At 42.7% G+C, this 27,808-nt stretch overlaps 1 protein-coding gene across 1 annotated transcript; it reads left to right on the top strand.

The window, feature by feature from the left end:
* The first annotated feature begins 15 nt into the window (after nt 1-15).
* ST3GAL1 (ST3 beta-galactoside alpha-2,3-sialyltransferase 1) lies at nt 16-23,731 on the top strand. Its single transcript, XM_054385445.1, has 6 exons — nt 16-419; nt 9,715-9,911; nt 13,044-13,223; nt 20,362-20,407; nt 22,275-22,394; nt 23,513-23,731. Exons 1-6 carry the CDS (start codon nt 108-110, stop codon nt 23,684-23,686), a joined length of 1,029 nt encoding a protein of 342 aa, XP_054241420.1. The 5' UTR covers nt 16-107; the 3' UTR covers nt 23,687-23,731.
* The last annotated feature ends 4,077 nt before the right edge of the window (nt 23,732-27,808 follow it).

Here is a 27,808-nt window from a genome sequence, read left to right as displayed (position 1 = left end):
CTCAAGGTGGTAACTGCCAGTTGCCTGCAACACCCTTTCCTTTTTGCCTTACATTGGACCTTACGTTGTACTTGGTCAGCAGTGACAGCAGAGCCCAAGCAGGAAAGATGGTCATCGTAAGGAGGAGGAACGTGAAAGTGTTCACCTTTGCCTTTTTGCTCATCACAGTAACATCATTTCTGCTGAACTACACACACCAGGTGACTACATCCACCTGGGATCTGAGAAATTTCATCAGGCAGTTATCAGAGCAAGTCCAAAAACTCTTCAAGTACCCCAGAAGACCGTGCAGCTGTCATACGTGCGTTTCTGAGTTGGGACATTCCCTCTGGTTTGATCAGAGGTTTAATTCAACTATGCAACCTTTCTTGACCTCACAAAATGCCTTCATCCCAGAAGACAGCTACAGGTGGTGGCTGGTAAGTGGGAGGTGTGGATGCAGCCTGTTATTTGCATGATAGTTGTGGTATCTGGCTTTAGACAATGCTGAGCAGATAGTGAGAGATGTTTTTTGCCAAAAGCATTTGCTGTCTCAGCTGACAAGGTGGGCAGAGATGGAAGACAGCTGATGTTCTTGACACTGCTTAGCTTGCAGGTGCTCAGAGCACACGTTTACGTGCTCCAAGCTAGAAAAGTCCCTTGCAGAGTTAGGCAGGGAATCCAGAATTTGCAAATGTCAGTATTGATTTTTTTCTTCCCCCTCTTTTAAAGACTAGACGCAGTAAGCTGGATTGTTTCACTTGGGATGCTAAAAAGGGCTTTTGCTGCCCATCAAGGTGGCAAAGCAAACTTGTTGTGAAGCGTGTAATTCCCCAGAGGCTCTTTCTACTATATGACATGTAAATAATTAGCAGGTTTAAATGGAAAATAATTAATTCCATGTGTATGAGAACAGCCTGCATTGTGGCCAGTGATGTAAAACAGGTCTGTAAAGTGAACAAGTGTCCATGGGTCACTGGGAAGGAGTGCCCCCTGTCTATCCTTGAGCAGGGTTGTGCAACAAGCTCGATCCAAGCATTATGAAAGCTAGTGGATGCCTTGTTAAGAAAGCCAAGAATGGAAGAAGGTATATCCTAATATTTTGCTTGATGAAAGCCTCTTTTATGTCCTTTTGAAATAAGACATTGATTAAATTAATTACTCACAGCCTGCACTGCTGAGCTCCTAAAGCACAGGTTCTGGCTGTGGCAACCCCAGCTTCAGTTTCATTATGACTTGCTTTCCCCTTCTTCAGGAAACACAATTTCTGTGTGCCTTTCTTTGAACACACAACAGCCTGCAACTGGTGTTCTGTGGCAAGCACAGCCCTTGATGCTAAATTTGGGGCTTTCAGCCCTTCCTTGGTGCCCTGGGCAGGCCCTTCCAGCAAGACACCCACTTTCAGAGTGGGAGCATTTGGGCTTTGGAGGATGCTGTCAGGGGATATGGGAGTGAGGCTCTACCTAAATTATCACTTCTCATTCTGCTGTGTTGCATTTACTGCTGAAAAAGAGATGCCACTGATCTCTGATGTTTCATAAACAATATCCTCATTTCCCCTTTTGCTACATATCTTGTATTCAATGTGTTGCAGCCTTTCACTTGTTCCTTGGCCATAGCACAAATTACTATTGCTTGTGTCTTTTCTTGCAGCCCTCAGACACTTTTCCTTCTAGTCCCCACATTTCCTATCTATGCTTTGCTGGAGCCACGAGAAGGGAAAATGGTAAGCTTAGGTCTAGGGTGAGGTTTCACCAGGGAGCTGAGCTCATCTAGTACCTGATGGTTTTAGGAGGAGGATACCCCAAATCAAGCTTAGCAGATGAGAGGATGAGGTTGTTTATGGATAGTATAAGTGTTGGTGATGGTTGTGAAGTGATTGCCTTTTAGCAGAGAAACCAGGAGCACTCAGCATCTCAAAGAGGTGCCAAGGGGAGCACTGCACAATCGATCCTAAACCCTGGCTGTGCTCCTGCACCCCCCAGGCTGAGGAAGAGTTCTGTGAGACATGGCTAGGTGGGCAGAGGGCATCTATTAAGGAAGGTCTCTGCCCACAAAGGTGTGCACCTTGCCCCCAAGCAGAGACACTCTGCATTCTGCACTTCCATACGTTCTAATTATCCTTCTTGTAGTGAAACTGAAGAATCGGAAAATAGCTCACTTTGGACAACCTGAAACAGATTTTTTTTTTTTTTTGTGGGGACAGGGTGGTTCTTTTTCATCTAAATTAAAAACTTCAGGACAGCCAAAAGTCTTCTTTTTCTCCTCCCACCCCCACCCATCCCAAATAAAATCTGTCCAGTAATTCTCAGGGCTGTCTAACCTTATTTTTAGTGTTTCCATTCTTTTTTTTTTTTTTTTTCTCAATTCAGGTCAAGGGAATACACCACTTCAGAACATGGAATCAAAGCAGTTTTTTCATAGATGGTAAAAATAAATCTTCTAGGATTTGTCTCCTTTTTTTCCACTTTACTTTTTATCAACCAGAAATTATCTTCAGCTAGAATGTGTGAAATACTTTGGTGTCCCCCAAAACTGGATTGTGTGTTGGAAATCAGTTACTTACTGAAAATACCTGCCCGGTTCTATGGTAGATAGAGAAGGTATCCTGACTCTTCTGACGTTTCTGGGTATCCAGGCATGACGTGTCCTCAGCTTCTCATTGCAGCCTGTTTTCTATATATATGTTGCTTTGAGGAAGCCTTTTTGAGACAGTCAGTGGCATTTCTACAGTAATTCATTCCCAGGTGCATCCTGTCTCTGCTTCCTTTTCACTGCTTGTTTTTAGACTTGTCATCAAAGTGATTCTGAGATTTCAGCCAGTCTTGAAGAAAACATTGCTCATGGCCATGCTTTACTCTTGCTTGCTGACTCAATAATTTGTGACATTTTACTCCATTTGTACTTAAAAGATGAGATGTGAGGAGACCTAGGATTGCTTAAACTTCATTTCAGGGGAGAAATGACTGCATTTGCTCTCAGCAGCTGACTTCAGACAGCATGGTGGTTTCGTTATGCTGTAACTGAGACCAGGGTGACTGCACTGAAGCTATTTATTATCTGACTGTGACTTTCCCATCACGGGGAGACCCATGTGATGTGCTTGGACTAAACAAAGCAGAGCCCTTGCCAGAGAGCTGTCTGTCTGTCTACCAGGCTCAGTCTGACATCCCTTAACCTATTAACCCTCTTGCTTTATTTGTGAATAACATTATTCATCCAAATAGTCCTGTAGTATTAGCATCCCTCCTCTTCTAGGAGAATAAGGACTGATTTCAGAGCCTAATGGCCTCTATTTGAGATGAAGTGTCATTTGGGGACAGAGAATGAGGTGATTTAACTTGCTTACATCTCTTCACTTGGCTGCCAGGCTGCTTCACGTTTTATTTGGAGAATGTATAGTTTAAGCTTTACCAGCTTGGTAGGATGTGGCCTTTTAGAAGGAAATACTCCTGGCTGCTGTGAATGAAACTGCATTGTTTGTACTGGAATTAGTGGTATGACCTTGCATGGGTGGGAAGGAGCAGGGAAAAGAAGGTCAGTGGCACTGATCTTCCCTGCAGTGGCTCATCATGCTTCATTGGACAGTACTGCTTCTGGAGAAGACACCTGAAAATGTACCTGCCTGTTTCTGTGTTCATGAGAACAGGGGATTCTTGTCAGGACTGTTACTTGCTTTCTGGGTCCTTCCTTCTTTCCTTCCTTTCTTTCTTCCTTTGGTCTGTCTCAGGAAGCTGGCACCTTATGTTATGCAATGCATTCCTTTCTGTTTATATTTTCTTTCCCTCCTCCCTAAGCTGGTTCACCTGCAAGTTTTTCATTTTTTTCCATGACACAAATGCTGTGGACATTTCCATTACACTTAATAACTTGTGTATGAGGAAACAGGGCAAGAATTATCTTCTATAACACCGCATAGCATTTATTTATGATTTTCTCAGTTTATTCTCAGGGGGTTTTGGCAATGTTTTTGGTAGTCAGAAAGCATTAAAAATATGAGATCAGAACCTACTGTTCTAAATCCAAAATAACCCCATTGAGGTTGATGGATTAAAGCTGTGATAAGCAAAATCAGGCTCAGAGTTCTCTGGCAACCTCATCTATAGCACTTTGTTCATAAACTACCATGCCATAACAATTTTTATCTTGAGTCTTAGGATATTTGAGGGTTTTGCGTTCTTCTTTTTGGAAGGATGATCAGGTCTTGGAACAATGTGATAGCATATCTAAAAGAAAATATTAGCTTTTAGTCATTATGTTTGTAGGAAGAAATGTAATATCCAGCTTCTAGGTTTGCTACCCAGTTGGCAAACAAAAGGGCATCCCCAACACATGTGCTGGGGAAGTTGTGGAAGCTGCACTTCTTTTTAAGAAAGCAGAAGAGCTACTGGCACCTGAGTCATGCGTTCCAAATGCTCCGTAGGAAATCTGCTCAAATACTTTGATCAACCAAAAGTCTTCTTTAAAAGTGGCATGCTGTCTGTGATACTTTGAAAGCAATACAAAGACCTCAGCACATTAAAGCATGATAGCTGCAGAAGGTGGTACTAAACCCAGGCCTGGTCCCAAGTTTTAATCCCAGTGCATGCTATTTGGCCAGTCCTACCTGGTATTGTACTGTTTGGGTGCAAGTATGACATTTAGACCAGCCATAGACACACTGGGAGAACCTGACTCTGGGCTACCTCTTACCCCCACTAGCAACCCCCATGTATGTCCATCTGGGCTGCAGCTCCAGGGTGTTCACAGAATCAACCAGGTTGGAAAAGACCTCAGAGATCAAGTCCAACCTATGTTCTACCATGACAGATGAATCTGAAGGGAGTCCGATCTCATGGGTCCCTCTCAGCACAGCAATGTGCTCTACTGAGCTGCAACCAGAAATGGGGGTGCACAGAGCTGGTAGAGGCAGGGTCTTTGTTCATTAGAGTAGCGTGGAGGTGACTTGTGTCACCCGTGGAAGTCAGAAATCATACAATTTGGCATAAGGATATTATTGTGTGTTATTTACATATTATATGCACATTACATTCATATTTGAGAATGAATGTTTTTGACAGACACAAATTGTTAAACAAAGCCTGAACTCTTGAAAGCTCCTGTATTCTTCCCTTTAATCTCTTTGATGCATAGTAATTACAGGACATTAAATATAACAATAATAATGCCATATTTTCCAGACCAAGGAGGCATTTTTAAAATTGATAGTTTCCTTTTAATCTCTCCTCCAGGCTGCAAAATGGAGATTACCTGGATTTGACCCACCAGACTGTTGCTAGGATTAATCTTTGTACCGTGTCTTATAGCTGGGAAGCACTGCTTGAGTATTAATGCCTCCAAACTGCAGCAGTGAGGCAATTAGTAGATGTGCAAGAGGGATTCTCATGGGGCTGTAGTCTCTCCTTTATCTTTTATAAACAGTTAAAAAATGTAGAAAAGACATAAACCCCAGTATTGCTGCACCAACTTCCTGTGTGCTTGCAGAGCTACCCCAACAGTGCTGCCTGCTGTCAGACCCACAGCTATACCTTGCCTCCCCATCATGAGGGTTGTGTCTCAATCCGTCCTCCATCTGCATATATACCAATGACTGCAGGTTAAGCAGAATATATTCTAATAACCTCCTAATAAGTTATCATGAAGGAGTATTTAATAGGCTGCCAAACTTGTCAATGGATGCAGGCAGGACTCACAGGCACCAGGAGATCCTCCTTTTGATTCTCTCCTAACTATAGCTGAGTCCTTACACTCTAAAGTATTAGCTCTGAGTGGCCTTGACTCAGTTCACACCCTCCTTTTGCATAGCCTTAGCTGAGTTGTGGGTATTGCTTCTTGGCAAACCCTGGCAATGTGGTGGTACTGGAGAGTCCAGGGAAGCCTGATGAGAAGTTTAAAAAAGCAGCAAAGTCCCTTGTCATCCTTAATGGAGATGTGCATACAGTAATGAGAGGAGGAGCAAAAGGCTCTTCACTGGAAAGCCATCCATGGATAAAGAAAGCAAATGCATGAACTTTGAGTGTTCTTTTCTCTTACTTTGTTGGGGTTTTTTTGTTTTGTTTTTATTTGCTTGTTTGGTTTATTTTGTGGGGTTTTTTTGGTGTTGGTTGGTTTTGTGTGAGGTCTGGGTGGTGTTTGTTTTGTATTGTTTTATGTCTTTGTTTTAAGGAGCGAGACAGATGCTCTTCACCTCTTCCCAAAAGGAGTGAAGAAAATACTCCTCACTGGATTGGAAAGAATTAGAAGTTTAAATGGAAGTATTATTCATAACTACAAACAACACTACAAAAGCATATAAAATATACAAATCCATAGTCCACCTCAGCCACGGTTCTCCAAAACCCTCCTTAGGGCAAAGCTTTCTACAAACCTTCCTTCAAACCAGGCCAAAAAACCCAGGTGTCCAATGCCCTGGCCACCATGCCTCTGTCCTCCCTCCCATACCAAATCTGAGCAACACAGCTACAATTTAGCTTGCCAGCTCCCCAGCCAGGCTGTTGCAGGCTCCACTCCCCACATAGCAAAGATAAGGGAGCCCACCAGGAAGGGAGAGAGTGAGGGAGAAGAAGGGAGTTGGATAGCTTGTGCTGTTCCCTTATAAAGGAGAGATACAGGCATTCTGGTAATGGGATAATCACATTTCCTGTGTCCACCCACTGGGCTGGACTGCTCAGCTCCTTGTACCCTCTGGTACTCTGTAGGAATCATCTCTGTAGTTAGGACATAGGCCTTGTTTTGTTTTGTTTTTTCTTTTTCCTCTTTTAAATAAGAAGATACAAAACCAGCTAGTAAATTTCTGTGTGTGAAGTGGGGAGTTTCTAAGGCTGGGAGGACAGGGTAGTTTGTCTACTCTGTGAAGATGATTAGGAAACTTCTCAGTCTGGACTCTCAGTTACATTTTTTTAAGACCCTAAGGTGAAAAACTGACTCCACTGCCAAACATATTTTATGGAGGGGAGCTGGAATGTGAAGTTATCTAGTGATATTTCATATGTGCACACAAGGTGAGTTAAGATGCTTTTTTGGACTTGGGCAAAAGATCAAATTGCATGTTAAGACATGGCTGTTCTTGCATAGACTTCTGAGAAAAGCAGCCACATCACTCAGGACACAGGGGTCAGGTTTTTCACCCTGCGTTTTTGCTGATTTGTGGGAAAGAACATAAACAGGACGTGGTAAAAACAAACAAACAAAAAAAAAAAAAACCCAACAAACAAAAAAACACCCAAAAGACAAATTTGGTGTGGGAAAGTCAACTACAACTGGCTTGTAATTGTAATGCTATAAAAATGGTCTTCAGAAAGTCAAGTGCAACATTGTGCAATGAGGAACTTTCTGTACATTAAGTCTGGACTTGTAAAAGTTGTATCTGCCTTGGAGTTAACTGGATTCGTTGTCTGCTCTGTTTTCTGAAATGTCAAAGACTGGCCAGTGCTGATTGAAGATTAGGACTGAAAAGGGTAGTCCAATGAGATAATCACTGAGGAAATTAAAACAGATCACTTTTAATGAGTTAAGAACGGATGTCTTATTGTTCAGCACACAGTGCGGTAAGGTCATCATCCTATATGAGGTCATTGAGGGAGTCTCTAACATAAGTGATTCTCTGCTGTGGAAGTTGCATACAACCAGAGGATCACAGGATGATGATGTCCTGCTTTCAGGCTGGTGTTGGCACCCACATTTTGTCTTGGTTGCAATACAGTTATTCAGGACAAACATCAGGTAAAGGAAAGAAAAAGCAGATCCCTGTCTGTGTAAATGCAGGCGCCCCTCCATGATATTTCATACTACTATAAACCATAGAACAGAAGTCAGTACTCCATGTCCTTTCGTTTCCTGATGCACCCTAGGACATGATTTGCCTTCTGGGCTGTGTGTGTGCACTGCCACAGAGTGATAGCATTCTGGCTGAAAAGGAAATTTAAATTATAAAAGGGGGTTCAGGTACTTCGAATTTTTTGAAAATGACCTTCCTCATCTGAATTTTCTCAAGCAAAATCAGTTCAAGATTTTGGTGGGGTTTTTATCCATAACTATGGTTTGGTGATTTTCCCTTTAATTTCTTAAAGACAGTTAAAGTCTTTTACAGAGAGAGGGTACACATGGGTGTATGCACAGATGTGTTCAGATAACTCAAAAGATGTTCCTTTTTTGAAAAAAAAAAGGTTGGATTTTCTCTACCTTATATACCTGACACTATGTTCTAACACATCTATGAAGTCTTCATTTACTCTGACAACTTAGGGCTTTCTAACATTGTTTTTCATATATTCAGGGTAAAACCATCCTAGATTGGATTCATAAAGAATGCACAAGTGTTTAGATATGTGAACATGTGTTTGTAGCATCACACACAAATTTAAAAGAAGATGACTTCTTTTACTTAAGTGATTGAGCTATCCACTGAATAGTGACATACATGGTAATAATGAGAGTGCTTGTCTGGGCATCCTAATTACCTTGCATCCTAATCACCTTGTGTAGTCCACCTGAGTACAGAGGCTAGCAAGGGCTAGCAGAAAGATTAAGTCTATGTATGCAACATTGCTTCATCATCTTTGTTTGAAGTTCTTGATCCCAATGTCTTTAGCTTTGACCTCCACAGACCTGTTGTTCAGTGCAAATAAGATTCCTTCACGCAATTCTGGAAAGAGACAGCATGAAATTTAAACAAAAATTACAATGATATGTCTGTTTGTGTTTGTGCATGAGAGAGAGAGATAGCAGAACAAACTACCAGTTCCTGGTGCAGTCAAGGGAAACACCTCAAAACCTAAAGCCAAATCACTCCAGGACACTGCTAGGAGCTGTGGGAAAAGGTGTTTTCCTTCTCTCTCCTCCTGTCCCTCCTTGCCCTGGGCAGGCACAGCAAGGACAGAGCCTCTTGGCAGATTTTGTGTTAGGAGCTGTTCTCCCTCTGTGAGCTTGTGAGCAAGCAGCACCATGAGGGTGGACAATTCTGTTTGTGAATCTGCCAGCACTCCCAACTGCTTTATTTGCTCTAGAAAGCAGACCCCCAGAGAGGGAGTGTCTGATCATCACCCACCCGTACCTTCCCAGTCCAGCCATTGTTTCCACCATGCACCACAGAGCTGCTACAAAAGAGTTCCCCTCCATGGCAACAGTCACAGTGACCAACATCTGGGTGGTTTTCTTCATCCTGGAAATTTTTTTAGATGATTTTACATATCCAGAGTTACCCTCAGAGCTAACTCTGCTGTAGTTTCCTGTTGCTCCAGCCACTGGTTCCTCCATAATACAGCAGTAAGATGGGTGGCACATGCCCAAATTTGTGGAAGGGGTGTTAGCCACTTCTGTGATCCACTAGGTTCCCTGAGACTACCCTGTCCTTCCTAGGAGGATTAAAACAGTCTTATACGTATCCTAACAGAAGATGTCTGGCCCAAGGTGGAATTAGGCTTAGAGACTCCAGAGCATTTATTCTGCCTTAGGGAGAACACATGATCTCTTCTACCATGGCTAGACAGAGACTGAGGAGATGTGGGAATCTGAGGATAAGGAGGGCAAAAAGGGAACCAAGTTTAAAAACGTTCACAGGAAGGGATTTTTCACTTTTTTTTTTTTTCATATTTCCGACCCAAAGCCTTGTATCACATACTGCTGGAGTCTGCAAATAGATGCAAGAATGACCTTTGCAAAGACATCTGGGGCTACATCTCGCTCACAGAAAAGCTAGCTTTATTGGTAACCTGGAGTCATTTTTCTCCCTACCAGAAACTGCAAGGAGAGAAAACTCCGAAGAATATTAATGCTACTCTCAAGGAATTGTTTGGAATTATTCCTGGGGATGGAGATCCACTGCAGGAGAGAGGCACTTACATGTGCAGACGGTGTGCTGTTGTGGGCAATTCTGGGAACCTTCGGCAGTCTCAGTATGGCAAAGATATTGACTCCCATGACTTTGTGCTCAGGTGAGTAAGCACCACCTCAGATCCAGATATCTCTGTTCTTTAACAACAAAGATTCAGTGGTATTTTGGAGGACAAGTGAGCAAGCAAGAACATACAAGCGATCTAGTGAAATCTTAGACTTACTAATAAGTTCCAGGGATGTAAATTGTGTGTGGGGATATGACCTCACATTTTAGCTTGGAAAAACACATGAATAGGTGTTGATACTGTAGCTTGTTCTGCACTATCATAATTGCTTTGTTAAAAAATATAGCTAAAATCTTGGCAGTTTTGAGTAAAAGTTATTTCTGCAGCTAGTACTCAAAAGTGATCTTTTACTCACTTAATTGACTGTATCTGATTTGACTTTCTTGCACTGGTTCGTTCTTAAGCAATGGTGGAGTGGGAAAGCCAAAATCACTATGCAATGGACAGGAGACAACTGGTTGTCTGCAGCAACTTTGTAAAGGGTTGCACCACCTCTTCCTTTCAAGGCAGTGAAGGTTGGCTATTCTGTCCCTCTGAAATGCAAGCAGGAACTAGGTAAGCAGAGCTAATCAGCCAGAAGGCAGCCAAGATATCTGGGCTGACTAAGTTTGTCTCCAATGATTTGACCAGCTTTCACACCACAACTGCCAGCACAATTTGGGGAGCAATGAAGGGCATGTCAGAGGGCTTGGAAGGGAGGGATTGCTATTGAAAGTAGCATTTGTGGGATTATAGACTTAGAAATAACATAACTTTCAGTAGGAAGCTGTGCACTGAAGTCAGGAGTGAATCATCAGAAGATCCACAGTTTTTGAACTGTTAAGACACCTTAAGCCACTTGGTTTCCAATGTGGCTTGGACACACTAGAGTCTTCAGATGTCCTGTAAATGTTCATGATAAATCATTTCAGGAGTTGCTTCCTTCAGCTGTGTGCCTTGCTCTCTGTCAAAAGTATCTTCCCAAAGGCAGAGGCAGCCAGTCTAATCTTCAGATCCACAAAGGGGAATGAAGAGCCCTCTACATTAGACCTGCAGGTTGCAAATGTGAGGCAGCTGAGGTGTGTTTATGCTTAACACCACATCCCTTGCTGTGGAGACAGCTCCATTCCTGTGTGGATTTTCTTATCTCGCCTGGCCTGTATTTCCAGATCCATACAAAACAAAACAAAACAAAACTAAGGCTTGGCTAGACTTAAAAGCTATTTTTTGGAGCAGTAACCAAAGAGTAATGCACTTAGATGTACATTTCTGCTCTGAGGCCTTGCCCTTCCCGTAGTCATGGACCTCTGGCAAGTCAGAAACTCTCTGTGACTTCAAATTGAACTTCCTACATTTATATTTTATTAATCTCAGGCTATATCTGAAGAGATGGCAGGAGGTTTTAGGATTCACAATTTGTGCAGAGAAGGTGACTGCTGTCTGTATTAATGCAACAAACAAAATCTCTGGTGACCTGATACTCACTTGCACATGCTCTGGTAATAGACAAGCACAGGGAAGAGCCAAGAAGTCTAAGAATCACAGAATTCCTTCTAAACACCATGTTCCATCCCAAGTTATTTGTTTAATTATCTAATTTCACGACAAAAGGGAATTCCTGCTCAGTCCTTCCAGCTGAGACTGGGTATGTATGCTGTTTTCTGCTGTTTTACACAGGCAGTTCCACCATGAGTAGTGGGGAAAGAGGGCAAGTTGTGAGCAAGGTAACTAAGGTGCAACCCTTGACTTTGTCCTGACAGAAAGAAAACCTTGCATTTTTTACCTTATACGGACTTATCTCAAGATAAGACATAATAAGTTTCATGCTTTACCAGTATTTTGAGAGAGTATGATGTGGGCCACTGGCAGGCGAAGAGGCTAACTCAGTTACAAGTCCATGCAGGTTGGCATGCTGTTCTACCTATGCTAAGAACTCCCTCTGAAGGAGTTAGAAGGTACCTAACTAATTCACCTGGGTGTGCATTTCAATAACACAGCCTGGCATAGTCTTGATTGACAAATCAAGTTATCAGTGAGTAGAGCAGAGTATTGTCTGGCTATGTACGATGCTCCTCCTCACTTTGTCAGCTACATCCTTCCTTGTCCTCCCTACACTTCTGACAGGAGCTGAGCCAGTGTGTTTGCAGAAGACTCTGCTGGGTTGCAGAGAAACCCCATTCTGCTCAGAACCAGCTTGAGGCTTTCTCCATGGTGTTGTACAGCACCATGGATTCATGCAAGGTCAGTCAGAGCTACTTTGAGAATCTCTAATATTTCACAACAGAAATATGCAGAACTCTACCAGTGGGGAGCTAATGCATCAGGGAAAAAATTGCTCACGTGTCCATAAATTTGCCTTCAGAAATGAATATAAGTGTGGAGGCATTTCTGCAGTCCTGACTTCTGAAACTCTCACTGTTCTCTGATACACCCAACATAAGGTAGCCTTATTTGGCCAGCATGTTTTGACTGGGCCTTGGAGGGCCCTGGGCAGATTTCCTGTGCCTATCCCAGGGTTACCTAAAGCACACCATGTGCATGCGAGTGACTGTAAATAAATGTACTGGTATTGGAGAACATACTAGAAAGAAAGATTTGAGGAAGTGAATTGTCAGCAGCAGGTCCTGAACTTCTTGTTGTGGCTTTGGTGTCTTCCTATGGGAGGTCCATATGAAATTGTGTTTTCTCATCTCGCATAGCATGGTTTGTTACCTCAACCCTAGACACAGAAATACACCTGTACAGATGGAAGGGAATGAAACTGCAAGAAGTCAAGCTTGAGCAACTTCAGGCCAATGTTTCTCTCACTAACTGGAGGCTGCAGCTTTAAGATGAAAGGAGATGTCTTCACATGGACTCAAACCCCCTACTGATTGTAAAGGGAACACAGAGATGAACTCAGAGATACACCTGCTTGATTGACACTCCCATTCAATCCAAGGAGTCCTACACTAAAGCTGAGCTTTCATTTACTCTTAATTTATCCACATGGGCTGTGGTCATTTCAGCCTGCTTGAGGACCTGTTCAAGGCTGCCTGAAGAGTCTGCATACAGCACTCTCCTTAGCCATTTGAGGATTTTCCTACCACCTGATGCAGAGGATTTGGGGAAGATTGACATGTGTTTGTACCTACCTAATTCCTTTCCTGCGTCATCATTTTCTTACTTCTTACTTTTGGGCTGCAGGATGAACCGTGCCCCCACCGCTGGCTATGAATCAGATGTTGGGAGCAAGACCACTCACCACTTTGTTTACCCTGAGAGCTATAAAGAGCTGGCAGAAAATGTGAGCATGATCCTGATCCCCTTCAAAACCCTGGATCTGCGCTGGGTTGTCACCGCCCTCACCACAGGCACCATCAATTTGTGAGTAAGGGCAGGCTGAAGGGGCGGGAGCTTTTACACATCATGTTACTGTAGGAGATAAAAGCCTGGGCAAATTCCTGCTGTTGGTAAATCCTAGAGGGGTTTTACAGACCCTCTCAGGTCAGAGTTGAGTCCTGAACACTTGCTTCGTAGGAAAAGCGTAATGTTACTGTTCAGTCTTGGAGGCAAAGATCCAGATCCAGCTCTTCACAGCCCCACATAGTGGTCTTAGAGAAACAAAAAGGGGAATGTTTGATCCTGGAGATGGCCAGTTTGAGCAACAGGGTTTCAGTACCTTATTTTGTGCTTCGCCTTATCCTTCCTCTTCTCTGGTTCCCTGGGAGTATCACAGTATCACAATATATCTGAGGCTGGAAGGGACCTCAAGAGATCATCAGGTCCAACCGCCCTGCCAGAGCAGGATCACTTAGGGTAGTCTGCACAGGAATGCATCCAGATGGGTTTTGAAAGTCTCCAGAGAAGGAGACTCCACAACCCCCCTGGGGAACCTGTTCCAGTGCTCCATCACCCTCACTGTAAAGAAGTTTCTCCTCATGTTGAGCTGAAATCAAGAATCAAGAATCAAGAAGGTTGGAAGAGACCTCAAAGATCGAGTCCAACCTGTCACCCTACACCTCATGCCTATCTAAACCATGGCACCAAGTGCCACGTCCAATCCCCTCTTGAACACCTCCAGGGATGGTGACTCCACCACCTCCCTGGGCAGCACATTCCAATGGCCAACCACTCTCTCTGTGAAGAACTTTCTCCTCACCTGCAGCCTAAACCTCCCCTGGCGCAGCTTGAGACTGTGTCCTCTTGTTCTGCTGCTGGTTGCCTGGGAGAAGAGACCAAACCCCTCCGGCTACAACCTCCCTTCAGGTAGTTGTAGACAGCAATGAGGTCTCCCCTGAGCCTCCTCTTCTCCAGGCTAAACAGTCCCAGCTCCCTCAGCCTCTCCTCATAGGGCTTGTGCTCAAGGCCTCTCACCAGCCTCGTTGTCCTTCTCTGGACATGCTCCAGCAATTCAACATCTTTCCTAAACTGAGGGGCCCAGAACTGGACACAGTACTCAAGGTGTGGCCTAACCAGTGCTGTGTACAGGGGTACAATGACCTCCCTGCTCCTGCTGGCCACACTATTCCTGATGCAGGCCAGGATGCCATTGGCTCTCTTGGCCACCTGGGCAAACTGCTGGCTCATGTTCAGCCTCCTGTCCACCAGTATCCCCAGGTCGCTTTCCACCTGGCTGCTCTCCAGCCACTCTGACCCCAGCCTGTAGCTCTGCATGGGGTTGTTGTGGCCAAAGTGCAGCACCCAGTACTTGGATTTGTTGAATGCCATCCTGTTGGCCTCTGCCCATCTGTCCAGCCTGTCAAGGTCCCTCTGCAGAGCCCTTCTACCTTCTAACAGATCAACACCTGCTCCCAGCTTGGTGTCATCTGCAAATTTACTGATGATGGACTCAATCCCCTCATCCAGATCATCAATAAAGATATTGAACAGGATGGGGCCCAGCACTGATCCCTGGGGGACACCACTAGTGACAGGCTGCCAGCTGGATGTGGCACCATTCACCACCACTCTCTGGGCTCGGCCCTCCAGCCAGTTCCTAACCCAGGGCAGAGTGCTGCTGTCCAAGCCACAGGCTGCCAGCTTGGCCAGGAGGTGTGGGGGACGGTGTCAAAGGCCTTGCTGAAGTCCAGGTAGACTACATCCACAGCCTTTCCCACGTCCACCAGGCTGGTCACCTGATCATAGAAGGAGATCTCCTATGTTCAAGTTTGAACCCATTGGTCCTTGTCTTACTACAGTGAACCACCAAAAAGAGCCTGGCCCCCTCCACTTGACACTCACCCCTCACATATTTATATGCATTGATAAGCTCCCCTCTCAGTCTTCTCTTCTCAAGACTAAACAGCCCCAGGGATCTCAGTCTCTCTTCACAGGGGAGATGCTCAAGTCCCCTAATCATCCTCATGGCTCTCCATTGGATTCTCTTCAGCAGGTCTCTGTCTCTCTTGAACTGGAGAGCCCAAAGCTGGACACAGTATTCCAGGTGTGGTCTTACTAGGGCAGAACAGAGAGGTAGAAGAGTTTCCCTAGACCTGCTGGACACACCTTTCTTTATGCATCCCAGGATCCCATTGTTGTTCCATGCAGAACTTGCTGTCCACCAGCACTCCAAGGTCTTTCTCTGTGGAGCTGCTTTCCAGCAGGGCAGCCCCTAACCTCTACTGGTGCCTGTTGTTATTTCTCCCCAGATGTAGGACCCTGCACTTGTCCTTACTAAACTTCATGAGGTTTGCCTGCACCCAGCTCTCAGCCTGTCCAGATCTCATTGGATGGCAGTGCAGCCTGTCAGGGTGTCAGCCAATTCCCCAGTTTTGTATCATCAGGAACTTGCTGAGGGTACTCTCAATGCCCTCATCCAGGTCATTGATAAAGATATTGAAGAAAACTGGAGGCAGTACCGATCCCTGGGGCACAGCACTTGCCACAGGCCTCTAAGTTGGCTCTGTGCCAGTGATGACGACCCTCTGAACTCTGTTGTGGAGCCAGTTCTCAATCCACTTCATTGACTAGCCATCTATGCCACATCTCCTGAGCTTTTCTATGAGGATGTTATGGGAGATAGTATCAAAAGCTTTACTGAAGTCAAGAGATGACATCCACTGCTCTGCCCTCATCTACCCACTTCGTCATAACTTCATAGAAGGCTATCAGATTAGTCAGACAGGATCTCCCCTTGGTAAATCCATGTTGGCTACTCCTGATAACCTTCTTGTCTTCCATGTGATTAGAGATGACCTCCAGGATGAGTTGCTCCATCATCTTTCCAGGGATGGAGGTGAGGCTGAGTGGTCTGTAGTGCCTGGGTCCTCCTTCTTGCCTTTTTTGAAGACTGGAGTGACATTTACTTTCTTCCAGTCGTCAGGCACCTCTCCTGTTCTCCATGACTTTTCAAAGATGATGGAGGGTAGAGTGACTACAGCCAGCATCACTACCCAGACATACCCACCAGAAAGCCATGACACAATCAGGTGTTTGATGGGGTATTCATTTAGTGGTGGTCCTAGACAACATGAATATCCCACCTGAGACACTTGGGTGGCCAGGTGGTCTTCAAACATATCATCCAGCTTTCAGAAGATGACAAGGAGGCAGAGAGAGGCATGTGCAGATTGCTCATGCAAACCAATGAGAGCAGAGGCAGACAACAGCACTTAGTCTTCCATCTACAGCATCTTCCCTGAACAGGTTGGTCAGGAGTTCAATCTGTCTTTCCTGGTGGAACATGATTGAGAGACATGCAGAGGAGGCACTATCATTTTGTGTATCTCCTGTGTGCAGTAGCCTTAAATTCACATGTTTTACCTGGCAATAACGTTCTACACTGATATTTATTCTCCAGTTCTACTCTGTGAGTACTTTCAGAAGTGAATGTTGTCCTGCTTAATACATTTATGGCAGCACTAGAGTTAGAAATGCAACAAAGTCACTTTTCTTCTGGACACTTGCTAGCAGATTTTCTCCGTTCCTGTAAAATGGCTTTTCCTAATCCAGAGAATGAAAATATATGACATTTGTCCTGTGTGTGAGGTTATCTGCTGGATGTAAACCCACAGCCTTGTGGGATTGCTCTTGGCACTCTGCTGCAGACAGCAAGAGCAGATCAGATTACTTTATTCCAGAGAGAAGTATTTCAAGACATTTCAACTTTTTTCCCAATTTCAGAGTCTCAGAAGATTAAAAATTTGGAAACGTCTCTGTTGACTGAGCCTAAGACACTTCACATTTTTTAGGAAAACTTTTTGATGGAACAACAAATGGAAATTGATTTCTTCCTTTTCTTTCCTCTCTTTGCAAATGCATTTTAGATTTTTTTTTTTTTTACTTCATACTAATATTCTCTTAACTTGTAACAAATGTGGCTCTATTTCTTTATACCTTTTTGTCACCAGTACTTAGTATATAGAGCTATAACCTCTCTTGAAAAAATCCATTTTCAGGACACATTCCTAACTTGGAGAAATCAGCCCACCTAGAAAGTTGGCCAATAATATCACCTTTTTTTTGCAAGGCTTACTGTTGGCAGGTTTGTTTTTTTTTTTTTTATTTTAAAAGCTGTATCGATAAAAAAGGTTGAGAACTTCTGCCATTAAGCCTGGATCCAAATCATATCAGAGGCAATGGAAAACTCCCAACTGCCTTTGGTGGCCTTTGAATTAAGCCCCTTGCTGAATCTTTGTCACATCCATGCCCATGATAGCAAGAGGAGTCCACAGAGAGCCAGTTGCAGCCACCATCACCCATCACTGTCACTGCTCTGTGCCCAGACTGCAAAGCTGTTAACTATTTTTTATGGAACAAGTGGCAGCAAGAGAATTGCAGTGGTAAAGCTCAGTAAGCCCCTAGCCTATCAGGAAGATCTAGCTGGTTGACTACAAGGCAGTCACAGCACATGAAAAGAGAAGCATCCTTGCTTAATAGATGTTTATAAATGATTTTATAATCATTTATAAATGATATTTATAATTAGATTGTATACATGGGCTTGGTAAGCATCTGGTATAAATAGGTATGAGAGTATTTAACAGCATGGAATAAATACCAGCATTTTAAGATTTTTGCCATACTAGGAGCAGGGAATAAGCCATCAGAATAAAGCTATCAGCACACATTAAATACACAATATCAGATACAATGTATAAGGACATTGTTGACTGTATGTTTGTAAAGGGGAGAAGGCATGAAATAAAAATAAAATCCATTTGGTATTTTAGAAGAGAAGAAATATTCACCTCCTTATCCTGACCTGTGTGGCCATCATTCCTTGTGCACAAGCTGCTTCGTGTCAGCTGAGGTTAACAAGAAGCTAAGTGCACTCATAGTTAAAAACATAAGTATGTAGTATTGGTTAGACTTTTACACAATGTTTAATTTTCTGTATCCCATTCATATGAAGTAATAATTTTCTAAGACTCAAAACCTGTGAATTAATCATATTCTCCTCCCAAGCAATTTTTACAAACTCCAAACTGCAGATGGCCTTAATATTAGATTGAGTGGATAGCTAAATGAGTCTCTCAGCCATGCCTTGTTTGACTGATGGGTATCTCATTTCAGAGTGGCTCTGTAAGACTTAGTACTATCCCAGACAACACCAAGAAAACCCTTCTGGAACAGAAAACGTTCAGGCCATCATCAGTTACATGTTTAGCCTAGTTACTTTAGCTTGCCTTCTCAAGTCTTTTAGGAATCTGCATAGTGGAAAAGGCTCCATATATCTCCATTTGGTTTGACAAGGAGCAATTCTTGAATTCCATGAAATGTTTCACACCTTCTGCTGGGGTCAAGGGTACAGTAAATGTCCTGTACTACATGGCCAGTAATGATGGCAGATCTCAGTAGAGCCCTACAAAGTGGCTCATAGATGTTTCCCAAATTACATGTATCCCACCCCTAGCCAGCTTCATCACAGGCTTCATTCTCTGCCCTGCTCCTGTGTGGTACTCACTCACTCCAGGGTCACTAACTCCCTGGCTTCTATGTGTCCCAGGTTTTGCATGATCATAAAGGCACAGGTTTCCATTTGGTCTTAATCAGCATGACAATAATTTCTGTGCAGTTGTATGAAATTCTGTACACAAGTGACAGCAGGACTAGGACATTTTGTCTGAAATAAATGAAATATCCCATGATTAAAATGGCTAACACATTATCTGACAAGAGCTACATGCTTGGATGAGAGCTATCTACAAATACTGTCTTGAACATCGCATGCTGTTATCTTTTGTCTTCTACTATACCTAGCTAGATGTCCCTGAAATATAGCCTCCTTGTTTTCCCCACATCACCTTTTTAGAAAAGATTGGCCTTCACTGCTACTGAGCTTGGTAATCAAGGCAGGAGTGGGAAGCAGATGCAAGTGCAGATTTGCTGAGAGTAGATTAAGAAGCATGCATGAGTGTCCCTTTCAGCATTCCACATCTTGGAAAGTCTGGAACCCACCCCTCACCTTTCCTACTACATACAGCCTAGAGCAGGGAATCACAGCTTTAGAAGTACCTGAGGAGATGAGGACATTGCCAGCTAACCACTGGTTTAAGAAGACTTAGGCTGGTTTTAGAAGACTTAAACTGATGTTTCAAAATGCTGATGATCCATGGTTCAAAGGGAAATAAACCCTTAATGACAGAAAACTTGCTGTTACCAAAAGTTAAACAAAAACATTTATACTGAATTAATGGAAGTCTGTTTTACTACAACCCATCTAGAAAGTATGCAGGGTGTATTTTGGGATACATTCCAATTATGAGGCCAGTTCACCACAATTTTTTCACTTGAAACAAACGCGGAGAGATTTTTTGTGTTTGGTTGGTTGTTTTTTTTACAACACTCATGATGAGCTGTGTAATGCCATCATGAACTGTGCATGAAACACAGGGAAGAAAAGAATTTTTTGTTTTCAAGACATAACTCGTGACTTTGACCCAGTCATACGGAATGACTTGGAAATTTCATTCTGGAAACCATCATTGCCCTGGGGAGGAGGAGAATAGCTTGCTGGTGAAGGGCTGTGTACTGGGAATGCTGGAGTTGCCTGTAACCACAGAAATTAGGAACTCTACTACTGCTCTGAAAATCGAGCAGTAGCTACAAGTATTAGAGGGGAAAAGTCTCCCCCTGGTGGAAATAGGTTTTTCTGCCATGAAATTAAATGGAAATCCCATCAGCAAAGTGCAGACTGCAACAGTCATGGTCCAAGAATTAAGTCATGGGCTCCATGTAATATTGACTCTACAGTATGTTGTCAACTGCATCTCTGGTGTCCTACTGTTAATAATTCACCTGAAAATTTAAAAATCTAATGGCTTCCTATAAACTTGCTTCTCTCAGAGCTCAGTTCTTTTCATCCTGTATTACTTAATTAAAGCTTCATTTTACAACTTCTTGAATGTTACTTCCAAATAATTTGAATTTATTACTGTACATAAAGAATATTCTTGCTTGCTTTCTTTGTAAGTACATGAAAATATTAATATGTTGGGCTTTTATTAATCTTGGTGTTTGGTTTCTGTTTTGGTTTTGTTTGTTTGTTTGTTTGTTTTTGTTTTTTTTTTTCTTTTAACAGCACATATGTTCCAGTTCCACGGAAAATCAAAGTCAAAAAAGACAAGGTGAGTTTGTGAATTTGTTCTGCTAATCCACTTGTAGGTCTTTTGCCTCTTTGGGAGATGGCAAGAATCCAAGGAAGCCCTTTATATTCATAAAACTGCAACCAAAATACACATACCACAAGGCTCAGCTAAGATAAAGCTTTAGCTCCTGTGTGCCATTCAGGTCATAGATTAACCACTAAATAACTGAGTCTGGAAAGAAACTGATCTTGTGACTATGCCATTGCATTACCACTCTTCTGAAGGTTGCATTGCTTCCTCTGCTGCTGCTGAGGGAGACGTGAGGTGCACTGTTGGCTAATGGAGCTTAACCCACACAGGAGTTGCTCTGCTGCTGAAAGCAGGATTTCCCATGGGCCATGAAGGTCATTCCTGTGTTGAACCTTAAAGCCACCATGCAAAGACTTCTGTTGTTGAGGCTGCATGGTTTGAGGACATAACCAAGGCAGCAATGTACGGAGAAGTAAAATCTTTCCCCTTCCATAGATCTTCCAGTAAAATAGAAGTCTAATTCTCTCAGCCTTTGGAGAGGCTGATTTTCAGAGGACCTCAGGCTCCTAGCATCTCAGGGGCTGGTAAAGTATGGCATTAGCCCCAGATTAAAGTAAATGTCCTTCATTCAGGAGGCCAGGTTTTGTTAAAGGCTTCAGATGAGACCTTTAACCAGTATCAGTTTATATCTCTGTGCTTCAAACCATGAACAAAGCTTTAGGCTATATTAAATAATCACTTAGCTCATCCCTACTTGTTGTGAGGAAGAAAATAACTTCTTCAAATCCCTTGTGAGATGCAGTATGGCAGGCTGTTAAACTCATGTCACAGCTGAGTAGGAGCAGCCCAGGATACAGCTGGTGATACACAGCAGCTTCCTGAGGAGCAGGGAGATGAGAAGCTTGCATTCCTTCCCACACCATGCAGTGCAAAGCACCCTGTGAGAAGTGATTACACCCAGATACAGTATCAGCAATTAACCTCTGACTTTGTTTAAAAGGAAAAGCCCTGCAGCTAACCAGATACCACTGAAATGCTGTCACTCAAATTACAAACGCAGCGTGGAAGCAAAAACCTCTCTTTGCTTGATTCAGGGAAGGAGTTGAAACTAGGGGTTTGCACCAGTCCTTGGGTATACTGTGCACTCAGGTCTGATCCTAGGTGCTCTGTCTCCATTAGGTGGACTCATAATTTCCCCAGGAGATAAACAAGAGCAAATTATGTCTTACCAAAAAAAAAAAAAAAAAATTTGCATGTTTGGAAGATGGGAGAAATGCAGCTAATGCAACTTGATAGGCTTCCTGATAGTTTACACCCGACCTCTGCCTTCCTTAGATCTATACCTACAGAGATACCAAGATAGGGTTGGCATATTGTGCAGAAGATGCAGTTGCTTTTACATTCCCACCCAAATTACAGTTGGACTCAATGTTCCTAAGGGTCTTTTCCAACCTAAAAGATTCTTTGATTCTGTGAAATCTGGCATGGCATCTTATACTTGCAGCCTTGCTCAGGCCTCCACTCCCCAGAGCTCACCTGCATTACAATGAGATGCTGCAGGGAGAGGTGGATGCCTAACTCTCTTCTCACTTGTGCCATTTCATACCCATTGATTTGAGTAGGAATCACCAAAGATTTACATTAGTGTAAGGAGGTGGGGTATCAACACCAAGGAAGGAATATTCATGTGTAATTGCACATGAGAAATATTCCCAGATGCACTTAACTATGGGATTTTATTTTTCCCTGTCACCTGCCTTCAAGGAATAACTATTATTTCTTTCTCCCCTACCCCAGCTGGTTAGGGTTGACATGCTACCATTGTTTTTTTCCAACAACATTTTACTAATGAGTCTTTCTCTCCAATCTTTCCTAGATACTGGTTTATAATCCAGCTTTTATGAAATATGTCTATGAAAACTGGCTCCAGAATCATGGGAGATACCCCTCTACAGGCCTTCTCTCTTTGATGTTTGCACTCCACGTATGTGATGAGGTAAAACCTGGCTGTGTTTGGATATATGGATAAAAAATTAGGATGTTTCACAGTGAAATGCCAGGAACATGCCCTCGCTATTCCCTCATCCTTTATTTCCCCCTCTCCATCTTCTCTGCTCCTAGGTGACTGGGGACTGTTATTGTAAGGCCAGGTCACGTCAGCTCTACAGATTTCTGAAAGCATGGGATTGTTGGCATAGGGGGAAAAAAAATCTCACTATGGTACATCCCTGGCCTGGACACAGATCTGGAGATGAAGGAGAGCTTTTGTCACCTAGGCCTCTGTTGTTTGGAGAGGTGATGGAAACACTAACGATGCTGGCAGAAACTGTACTTTAGTTAAGGCAGATGGGATAGGTGGCTTGGGGGAGTCTGTTTTTTGATAAACAGGCAACGAGCAAAACTATGACATTACCAAAACCAACTTAAAAGCAGCTCATATCTGAGTGGGTCCAGATGTGGGTGGGTTAGGACACTTGGTTTTTTGTGGCCTATGACCCATTCAAACCCAGTCATATTGCCACTCTCAGTTTAAATAAACTGATATTTGGATTTTAACTACTGGAGGAGACAGGCATAGTCATCTTAGTGAGCCCTTGGTAGAGGAAAGGTCATAGGCATACATGCCCACAAGGACCATAATGTTCATCTGCCTCTGGAGCAACTACAAATATCTCACAATTAAGCATACAAGTAGGAGTTGACATTGGCCATCATATGGAAGGCAAGGAGCAAACCCGAAATGTTTCCACCCTTTACGGTTTTAATCACCTAAAGAGGAGATGTCCCATAAGCCTTCTGAGGTCAAAGATCATGCTTAGGAAACAGGAATGTATTTTTCATAGTGCTAAACAGAATTTCTGGATAAAAATTCCCTTTTCTGGCCTAGGAAAGCAGTCTCAGAGGTGGTCTCAGCACGTCTTAGAATGTGATGTCTCCTGAGTAAGCCTCGGGCTTCTATGGCTGCATCAACTCATGCAGCAGAATAGCTTCTCATACCATTATGGTCCTCAGGCTGCCTGTAGATAAACTGAGAATCAAGAATGTTTCTTCAACATTTCAGATGAAGGCAAGTCGCTTCCCAGGCCATAACATGGGTTCTCTCTTGCTCCTTAGGTCAACGTGTATGGTTTTGGAGCAGACAGCAAAGGACACTGGCATCATTATTGGGAAAACAACGCCTCAGCTGGAGCTTTCCGGAAGACAGGTGTCCATGATGGGGACTTTGAGTTCAATATAACTTTGACTCTTGCCTCCATTGAAAAAATAAATTTTTTCAAGGGCAGATGACCCTGGCTACAGGGAGAAATAGGGGCTGCAATTTCCATCATGCAGTGGAACAAAGCTCAGTGAAGAGGATTTGGACACCAGCCAGGTTTCAATGCATTGATCTTTGGTGGAAGAGGAGCGTCTCACTGCTGCAACGCTCTCCACAGAGAGCTCGGCCAAGGACCAGCTTCCACGCTGCACGTGATTTCCTCTCTATAGATAGCTGGGAACTACCAATCAGTTGTTGGAATAAATGAATCACTGCTTAGCCTCTACAGCTTGATTCTTGAATTACTCATGAAAAATATGCCTGTTGCAAGTAGGGGAGACCTGGGCACAGGAACTGCTGTTTGTGTGTCCATTCTTTCCTTGAGAAAGGCAAGAGATCACTGAAGAAGAGTGAAAATTGCTTCTGGGACATGAGACCCACTAGGGCAGCTGTGAACATCATAGTAAGGATTACCTCAAAGAAATGAATTCACTTCTGCTGTTGATCTTCTTTTTTGAACTCTCTTCTATTTCCTCTAGTACTTCTGGTTTCATGTTGTATTAAGGAAAAAACTTGATGAAGTTGCCTGGAGTAGTAAATATTTCATCCATTGCCTCATCCTACATTGATACTGCTTAGAAAACATGGATCAAATCATCCCTGGTCATATATTATTTAATACAGCCATAATGAAAGAGAAAACAATACTGAAAACTCCAGAAAAAGAAAAAAAACCAACACCTTTTTAGCCACTTCATTGTTTATCTTGTTTGGCTATATGTAATTTTTTTGTTTTGTTTTGTTAATGGAAAGTACTCTGGAATGCTCATTTTTATTTAATTAGTTTAAGATTGGAAAGTGGACTTTTTTCTTTCAGTCACTTATATGTGCCTTTTATAATTGTTCAACAGAGGTGATTTTTTTTAAGATGACAAATACTAAATTACACTTTTTTATAAAAGAGGGGAAAATTAACCAAAGTTTAGCTTCTATGTGGTATACTTTTGTAGTCAAAACCAATAATAGCAGTTCCTATATTGTATTTGAGCAAAGAAGATTAATTTTTAAAGGAAGAGTCTACCTTTTTTTAATGCGAAAATATCCAGAAGTTCCAAGGAACCTTTTTTTCTTATTTTTTTACAAATTTAGAAAGTGGTATCTCTTTGCAAGGTTTCTATTTGAAATGGAAGAAGTATCATGGGTTGGGATATCAGCTAGTAATAAATCACTAATCTTTTGCCCTGTATCAGCACCTACAAGGATACAGCCTACGCAAGCTTTTCTTACTACTGTAAGCCAGACTTCAAAATTATGTTCATCTCTGGAGGAATGAGTGTACCAATGTCAGTACTGATAGGCAGTCAGAAGAGGGAAGTAGCAGTGGAGATTTTATATCCAGAAGTCTTTGCTGGAATCAACACATTTCATCCTCAAGGACAGATAAAGTATGAATCCAAGAAAAAAAAAAATCAGGTAGTGAAAAATGGAGAACAGTGGCTTTTTTAAATTCCCAATATCATGAAAAGAGGATTCATGGATAAGTGACCCGTTTTCAGCTCTCATGAAGCCAATGGTGATCCTGTCTCAGACTTCAAGGTACTTAGATCAGGCTTGGGAGATAGGGCATATTTTATTTTTAATGTATTACAATGGTTGAGGTTTGCGGCATTTTAGGAATCATCAACTAAATGATTGGATTTTCATACAGCAGTTATGACAGCATGTCCAAGAGGATGAGTATTTGAACTCAGTGAAAGCCTATCCCTTTGATCAATGATGTGCTTCAGTCCCAGATTTACCCTTCTCTTTCTGTGCCATTTGTTAACAGTGAGCTCCGCTCCAAGGCAGCAATCCACAGCACAATGTTATGGCCACCTGAAAGACCCCTGGTTTGGGCCACAGTACCACTTGCCAACATCAACTGCTTTACCCATGTGCGTTATTACTGGACTCAGAGTGTACAAATAGATGAGGATGCTGAATGTCTGAGTGGGGAATTGATTTCCCTTCACTGCACACACCTGACCCTTCAGTTTAGCAACACAAAAAGGGCAGAATTTTCAGAACCTCATGCCTCATGTGACCTGTTTATGATTCTCATGTCAAGAAGCCCTTTCCCAGCATGGTGGCCAGCAGAACTACTCATCTGTATGTCACAGACACAGCAGATTCAATGGGCTCACTGTCTTCTACATGTCCTTTGTAAAAGAATGAAACATTTCTACCTGAACTGTGTTTGTTTGAAGCATTCCCACTGTTTAAATTGTTAATCAATATGCTTCTGTTGAGGTATCACAGTAATACAAGCAAGCAACTTTAAGAGGAAAAAGACAGGGTATCATCACTCTGTGGCTGGATTTTAGAGATACTTTTTTCATCATGAGCTTCAAATACTTTTTTTTTTTTTCTCCTGGACAGTTGGCAGTAATTCAGAAACATTTTGTTGCTGTTTCAGTCATTTTTAGAAAGACTTGGAAGAAAACTCATGATGGTTCAGAATCCAAATCCCAAAATCAGCTATCTTCTAGCCTGTGTTGTTCTAAAAGTTTCCTTATGCTGTCCAGATTACATTTCCAATTTTCCTCTCAATATTCTGCCTCTGACAGCAAATATGGAACATTGTGGCTCATACTATTGTGGATAGATTTAGTGTCTTCATCATAGAACAGGCTGCAATTCCCACTTAATTTTCTTGCCGACAGCAAGCAGTAACTGTTTACCACTGATGTCCATTTATCAGAGCATAAAGAGAAAAGAGAGTAGAGCTTTCTAGCTATAGAATGAGGTACAGTCTGTGCCATCATGTTTCTGTGCAAGAAGAGCTTTATTTCTAGAGTCCTTTAGGCAGCTGACTGTTTTGCTAGATCTTCTAGCTCAGTTTCTCCACAATCTTGCTGCTATTTCAAATGCCTTCAGAGCAAAGAGATATCAACAGATGATGCTGATGGAAAAACTAATTCCCCTTGCCAATACTGAAGATGGAATACCTGCTGGTAACTTTCTAGGCTTATTTTGTTTAAAGAACAACAAAGAAAAGTATTTAGCAACATGTCAAGGCTTCAAACTCTTGAACTGTATTTGCCACCACTGCAAAGTCTCTGAAACACTCTTTGAATGTGTGTTGTCTCTTTTACCAAAGCCAAATCTCTTGAGCACTTTTTCTCCCATGACCAGATTTAATTTCTATATTTCTTTGACTATTGATTGGACAATTGATTATGCTAATAATTTTTTTGTTCTCTGATGGTGGGGTGTCTCGATCATTCTTTGTCATTATATTTATTTAATTTTTCATTATTATATGAATCAAAATAAATTTTTTATTGTAATCAATTCAAAGGCATTTCTCTCTGCACACTTCTTCTCACAGTATTTCCATTAGCTCATAGAATGTCCTCTGCCACATAACAGTTTAATGAAGCCTTGTTCCACTTCCCTCCTACTCATCCCTCAGGTGGCATCAACAGAGAAATGCATACTTGAGATTGCTGGAAAGCTTGTGGTCGTGGGCATCACACTGCTTAGCTTGTGGCAGCTTTAGGCTTCCCTGGAGAAAGAAAGAAAAAAAAACAATTTTATATGCCTCTGGTATCTTGATTGATCTATACTGAATATAGGTGATATATAAGGGAAATTAAGGCAGACTCAGAAGTCAGTGACTTGAAAAGAGATACAACTCACCAGTTCTCTGGGACTGACAGACCCGTGTTCTTTCACAGGAGAGAGGGTGAGGACCCATCCCAGGTCCCTTTTTAAGGGCCTAATTTAGCTGTTATGATCACACAGGCAGTTTGGTCATGTCTGTCCATTAGAACCCAGTCTGGGAGACGTGACAAATGTTACAAACCCAGTCCTCAGTGGGTGCTGGTGTTAGCAGGTGTCACTTCAGCATGCCACACTCCTTGATCTGTGTGACCACAGCTTTCCGTGGGCAGACTCAGCTATTTTTTGTGGACCTCATAAACTGCTCAGGTTTCTTGAGTGTCATCTCCAATCATTGCTTAAGGGAGTGAGTGGGGTACACAGACTAGCAATGTTGCAAATTGCCCCTTGAAATGCAACCAACCTGGTTGCTTAGCGGTAGGAGTGTAAGAAGGCATCGCAAGAAGCTTCCCTTCAGTTACAGGCAATGGTCTGATGGTCACAAGAGCTGT

Source organism: Indicator indicator, chromosome 12 (assembly GCF_027791375.1).
Source record: "Indicator indicator isolate 239-I01 chromosome 12, UM_Iind_1.1, whole genome shotgun sequence".
Lineage (NCBI taxonomy): Eukaryota > Metazoa > Chordata > Aves > Piciformes > Indicatoridae > Indicator > Indicator indicator.
The sequence above is the reverse complement of the archived record's forward strand: the minus strand, read 5'-3'. Positions and strand labels throughout refer to the sequence as shown.

Excerpts from the sequence above, each read along its gene's own strand:
- ST3GAL1 (XM_054385445.1), top strand. The coding sequence starts at position 108 with ATGGTCATCGTAAGGAGGAGGAACGTGAAAGTGTTCACCTTTGCCTTT. Across the intron at positions 13,224-20,361 it reads ACCACAGGCACCATCAATTT|CACATATGTTCCAGTTCCAC; the intron begins GTGAGTAAGGGC and ends TTCTTTTAACAG. Across the intron at positions 20,408-22,274 it reads TCAAAGTCAAAAAAGACAAG|ATACTGGTTTATAATCCAGC; the intron begins GTGAGTTTGTGA and ends AATCTTTCCTAG.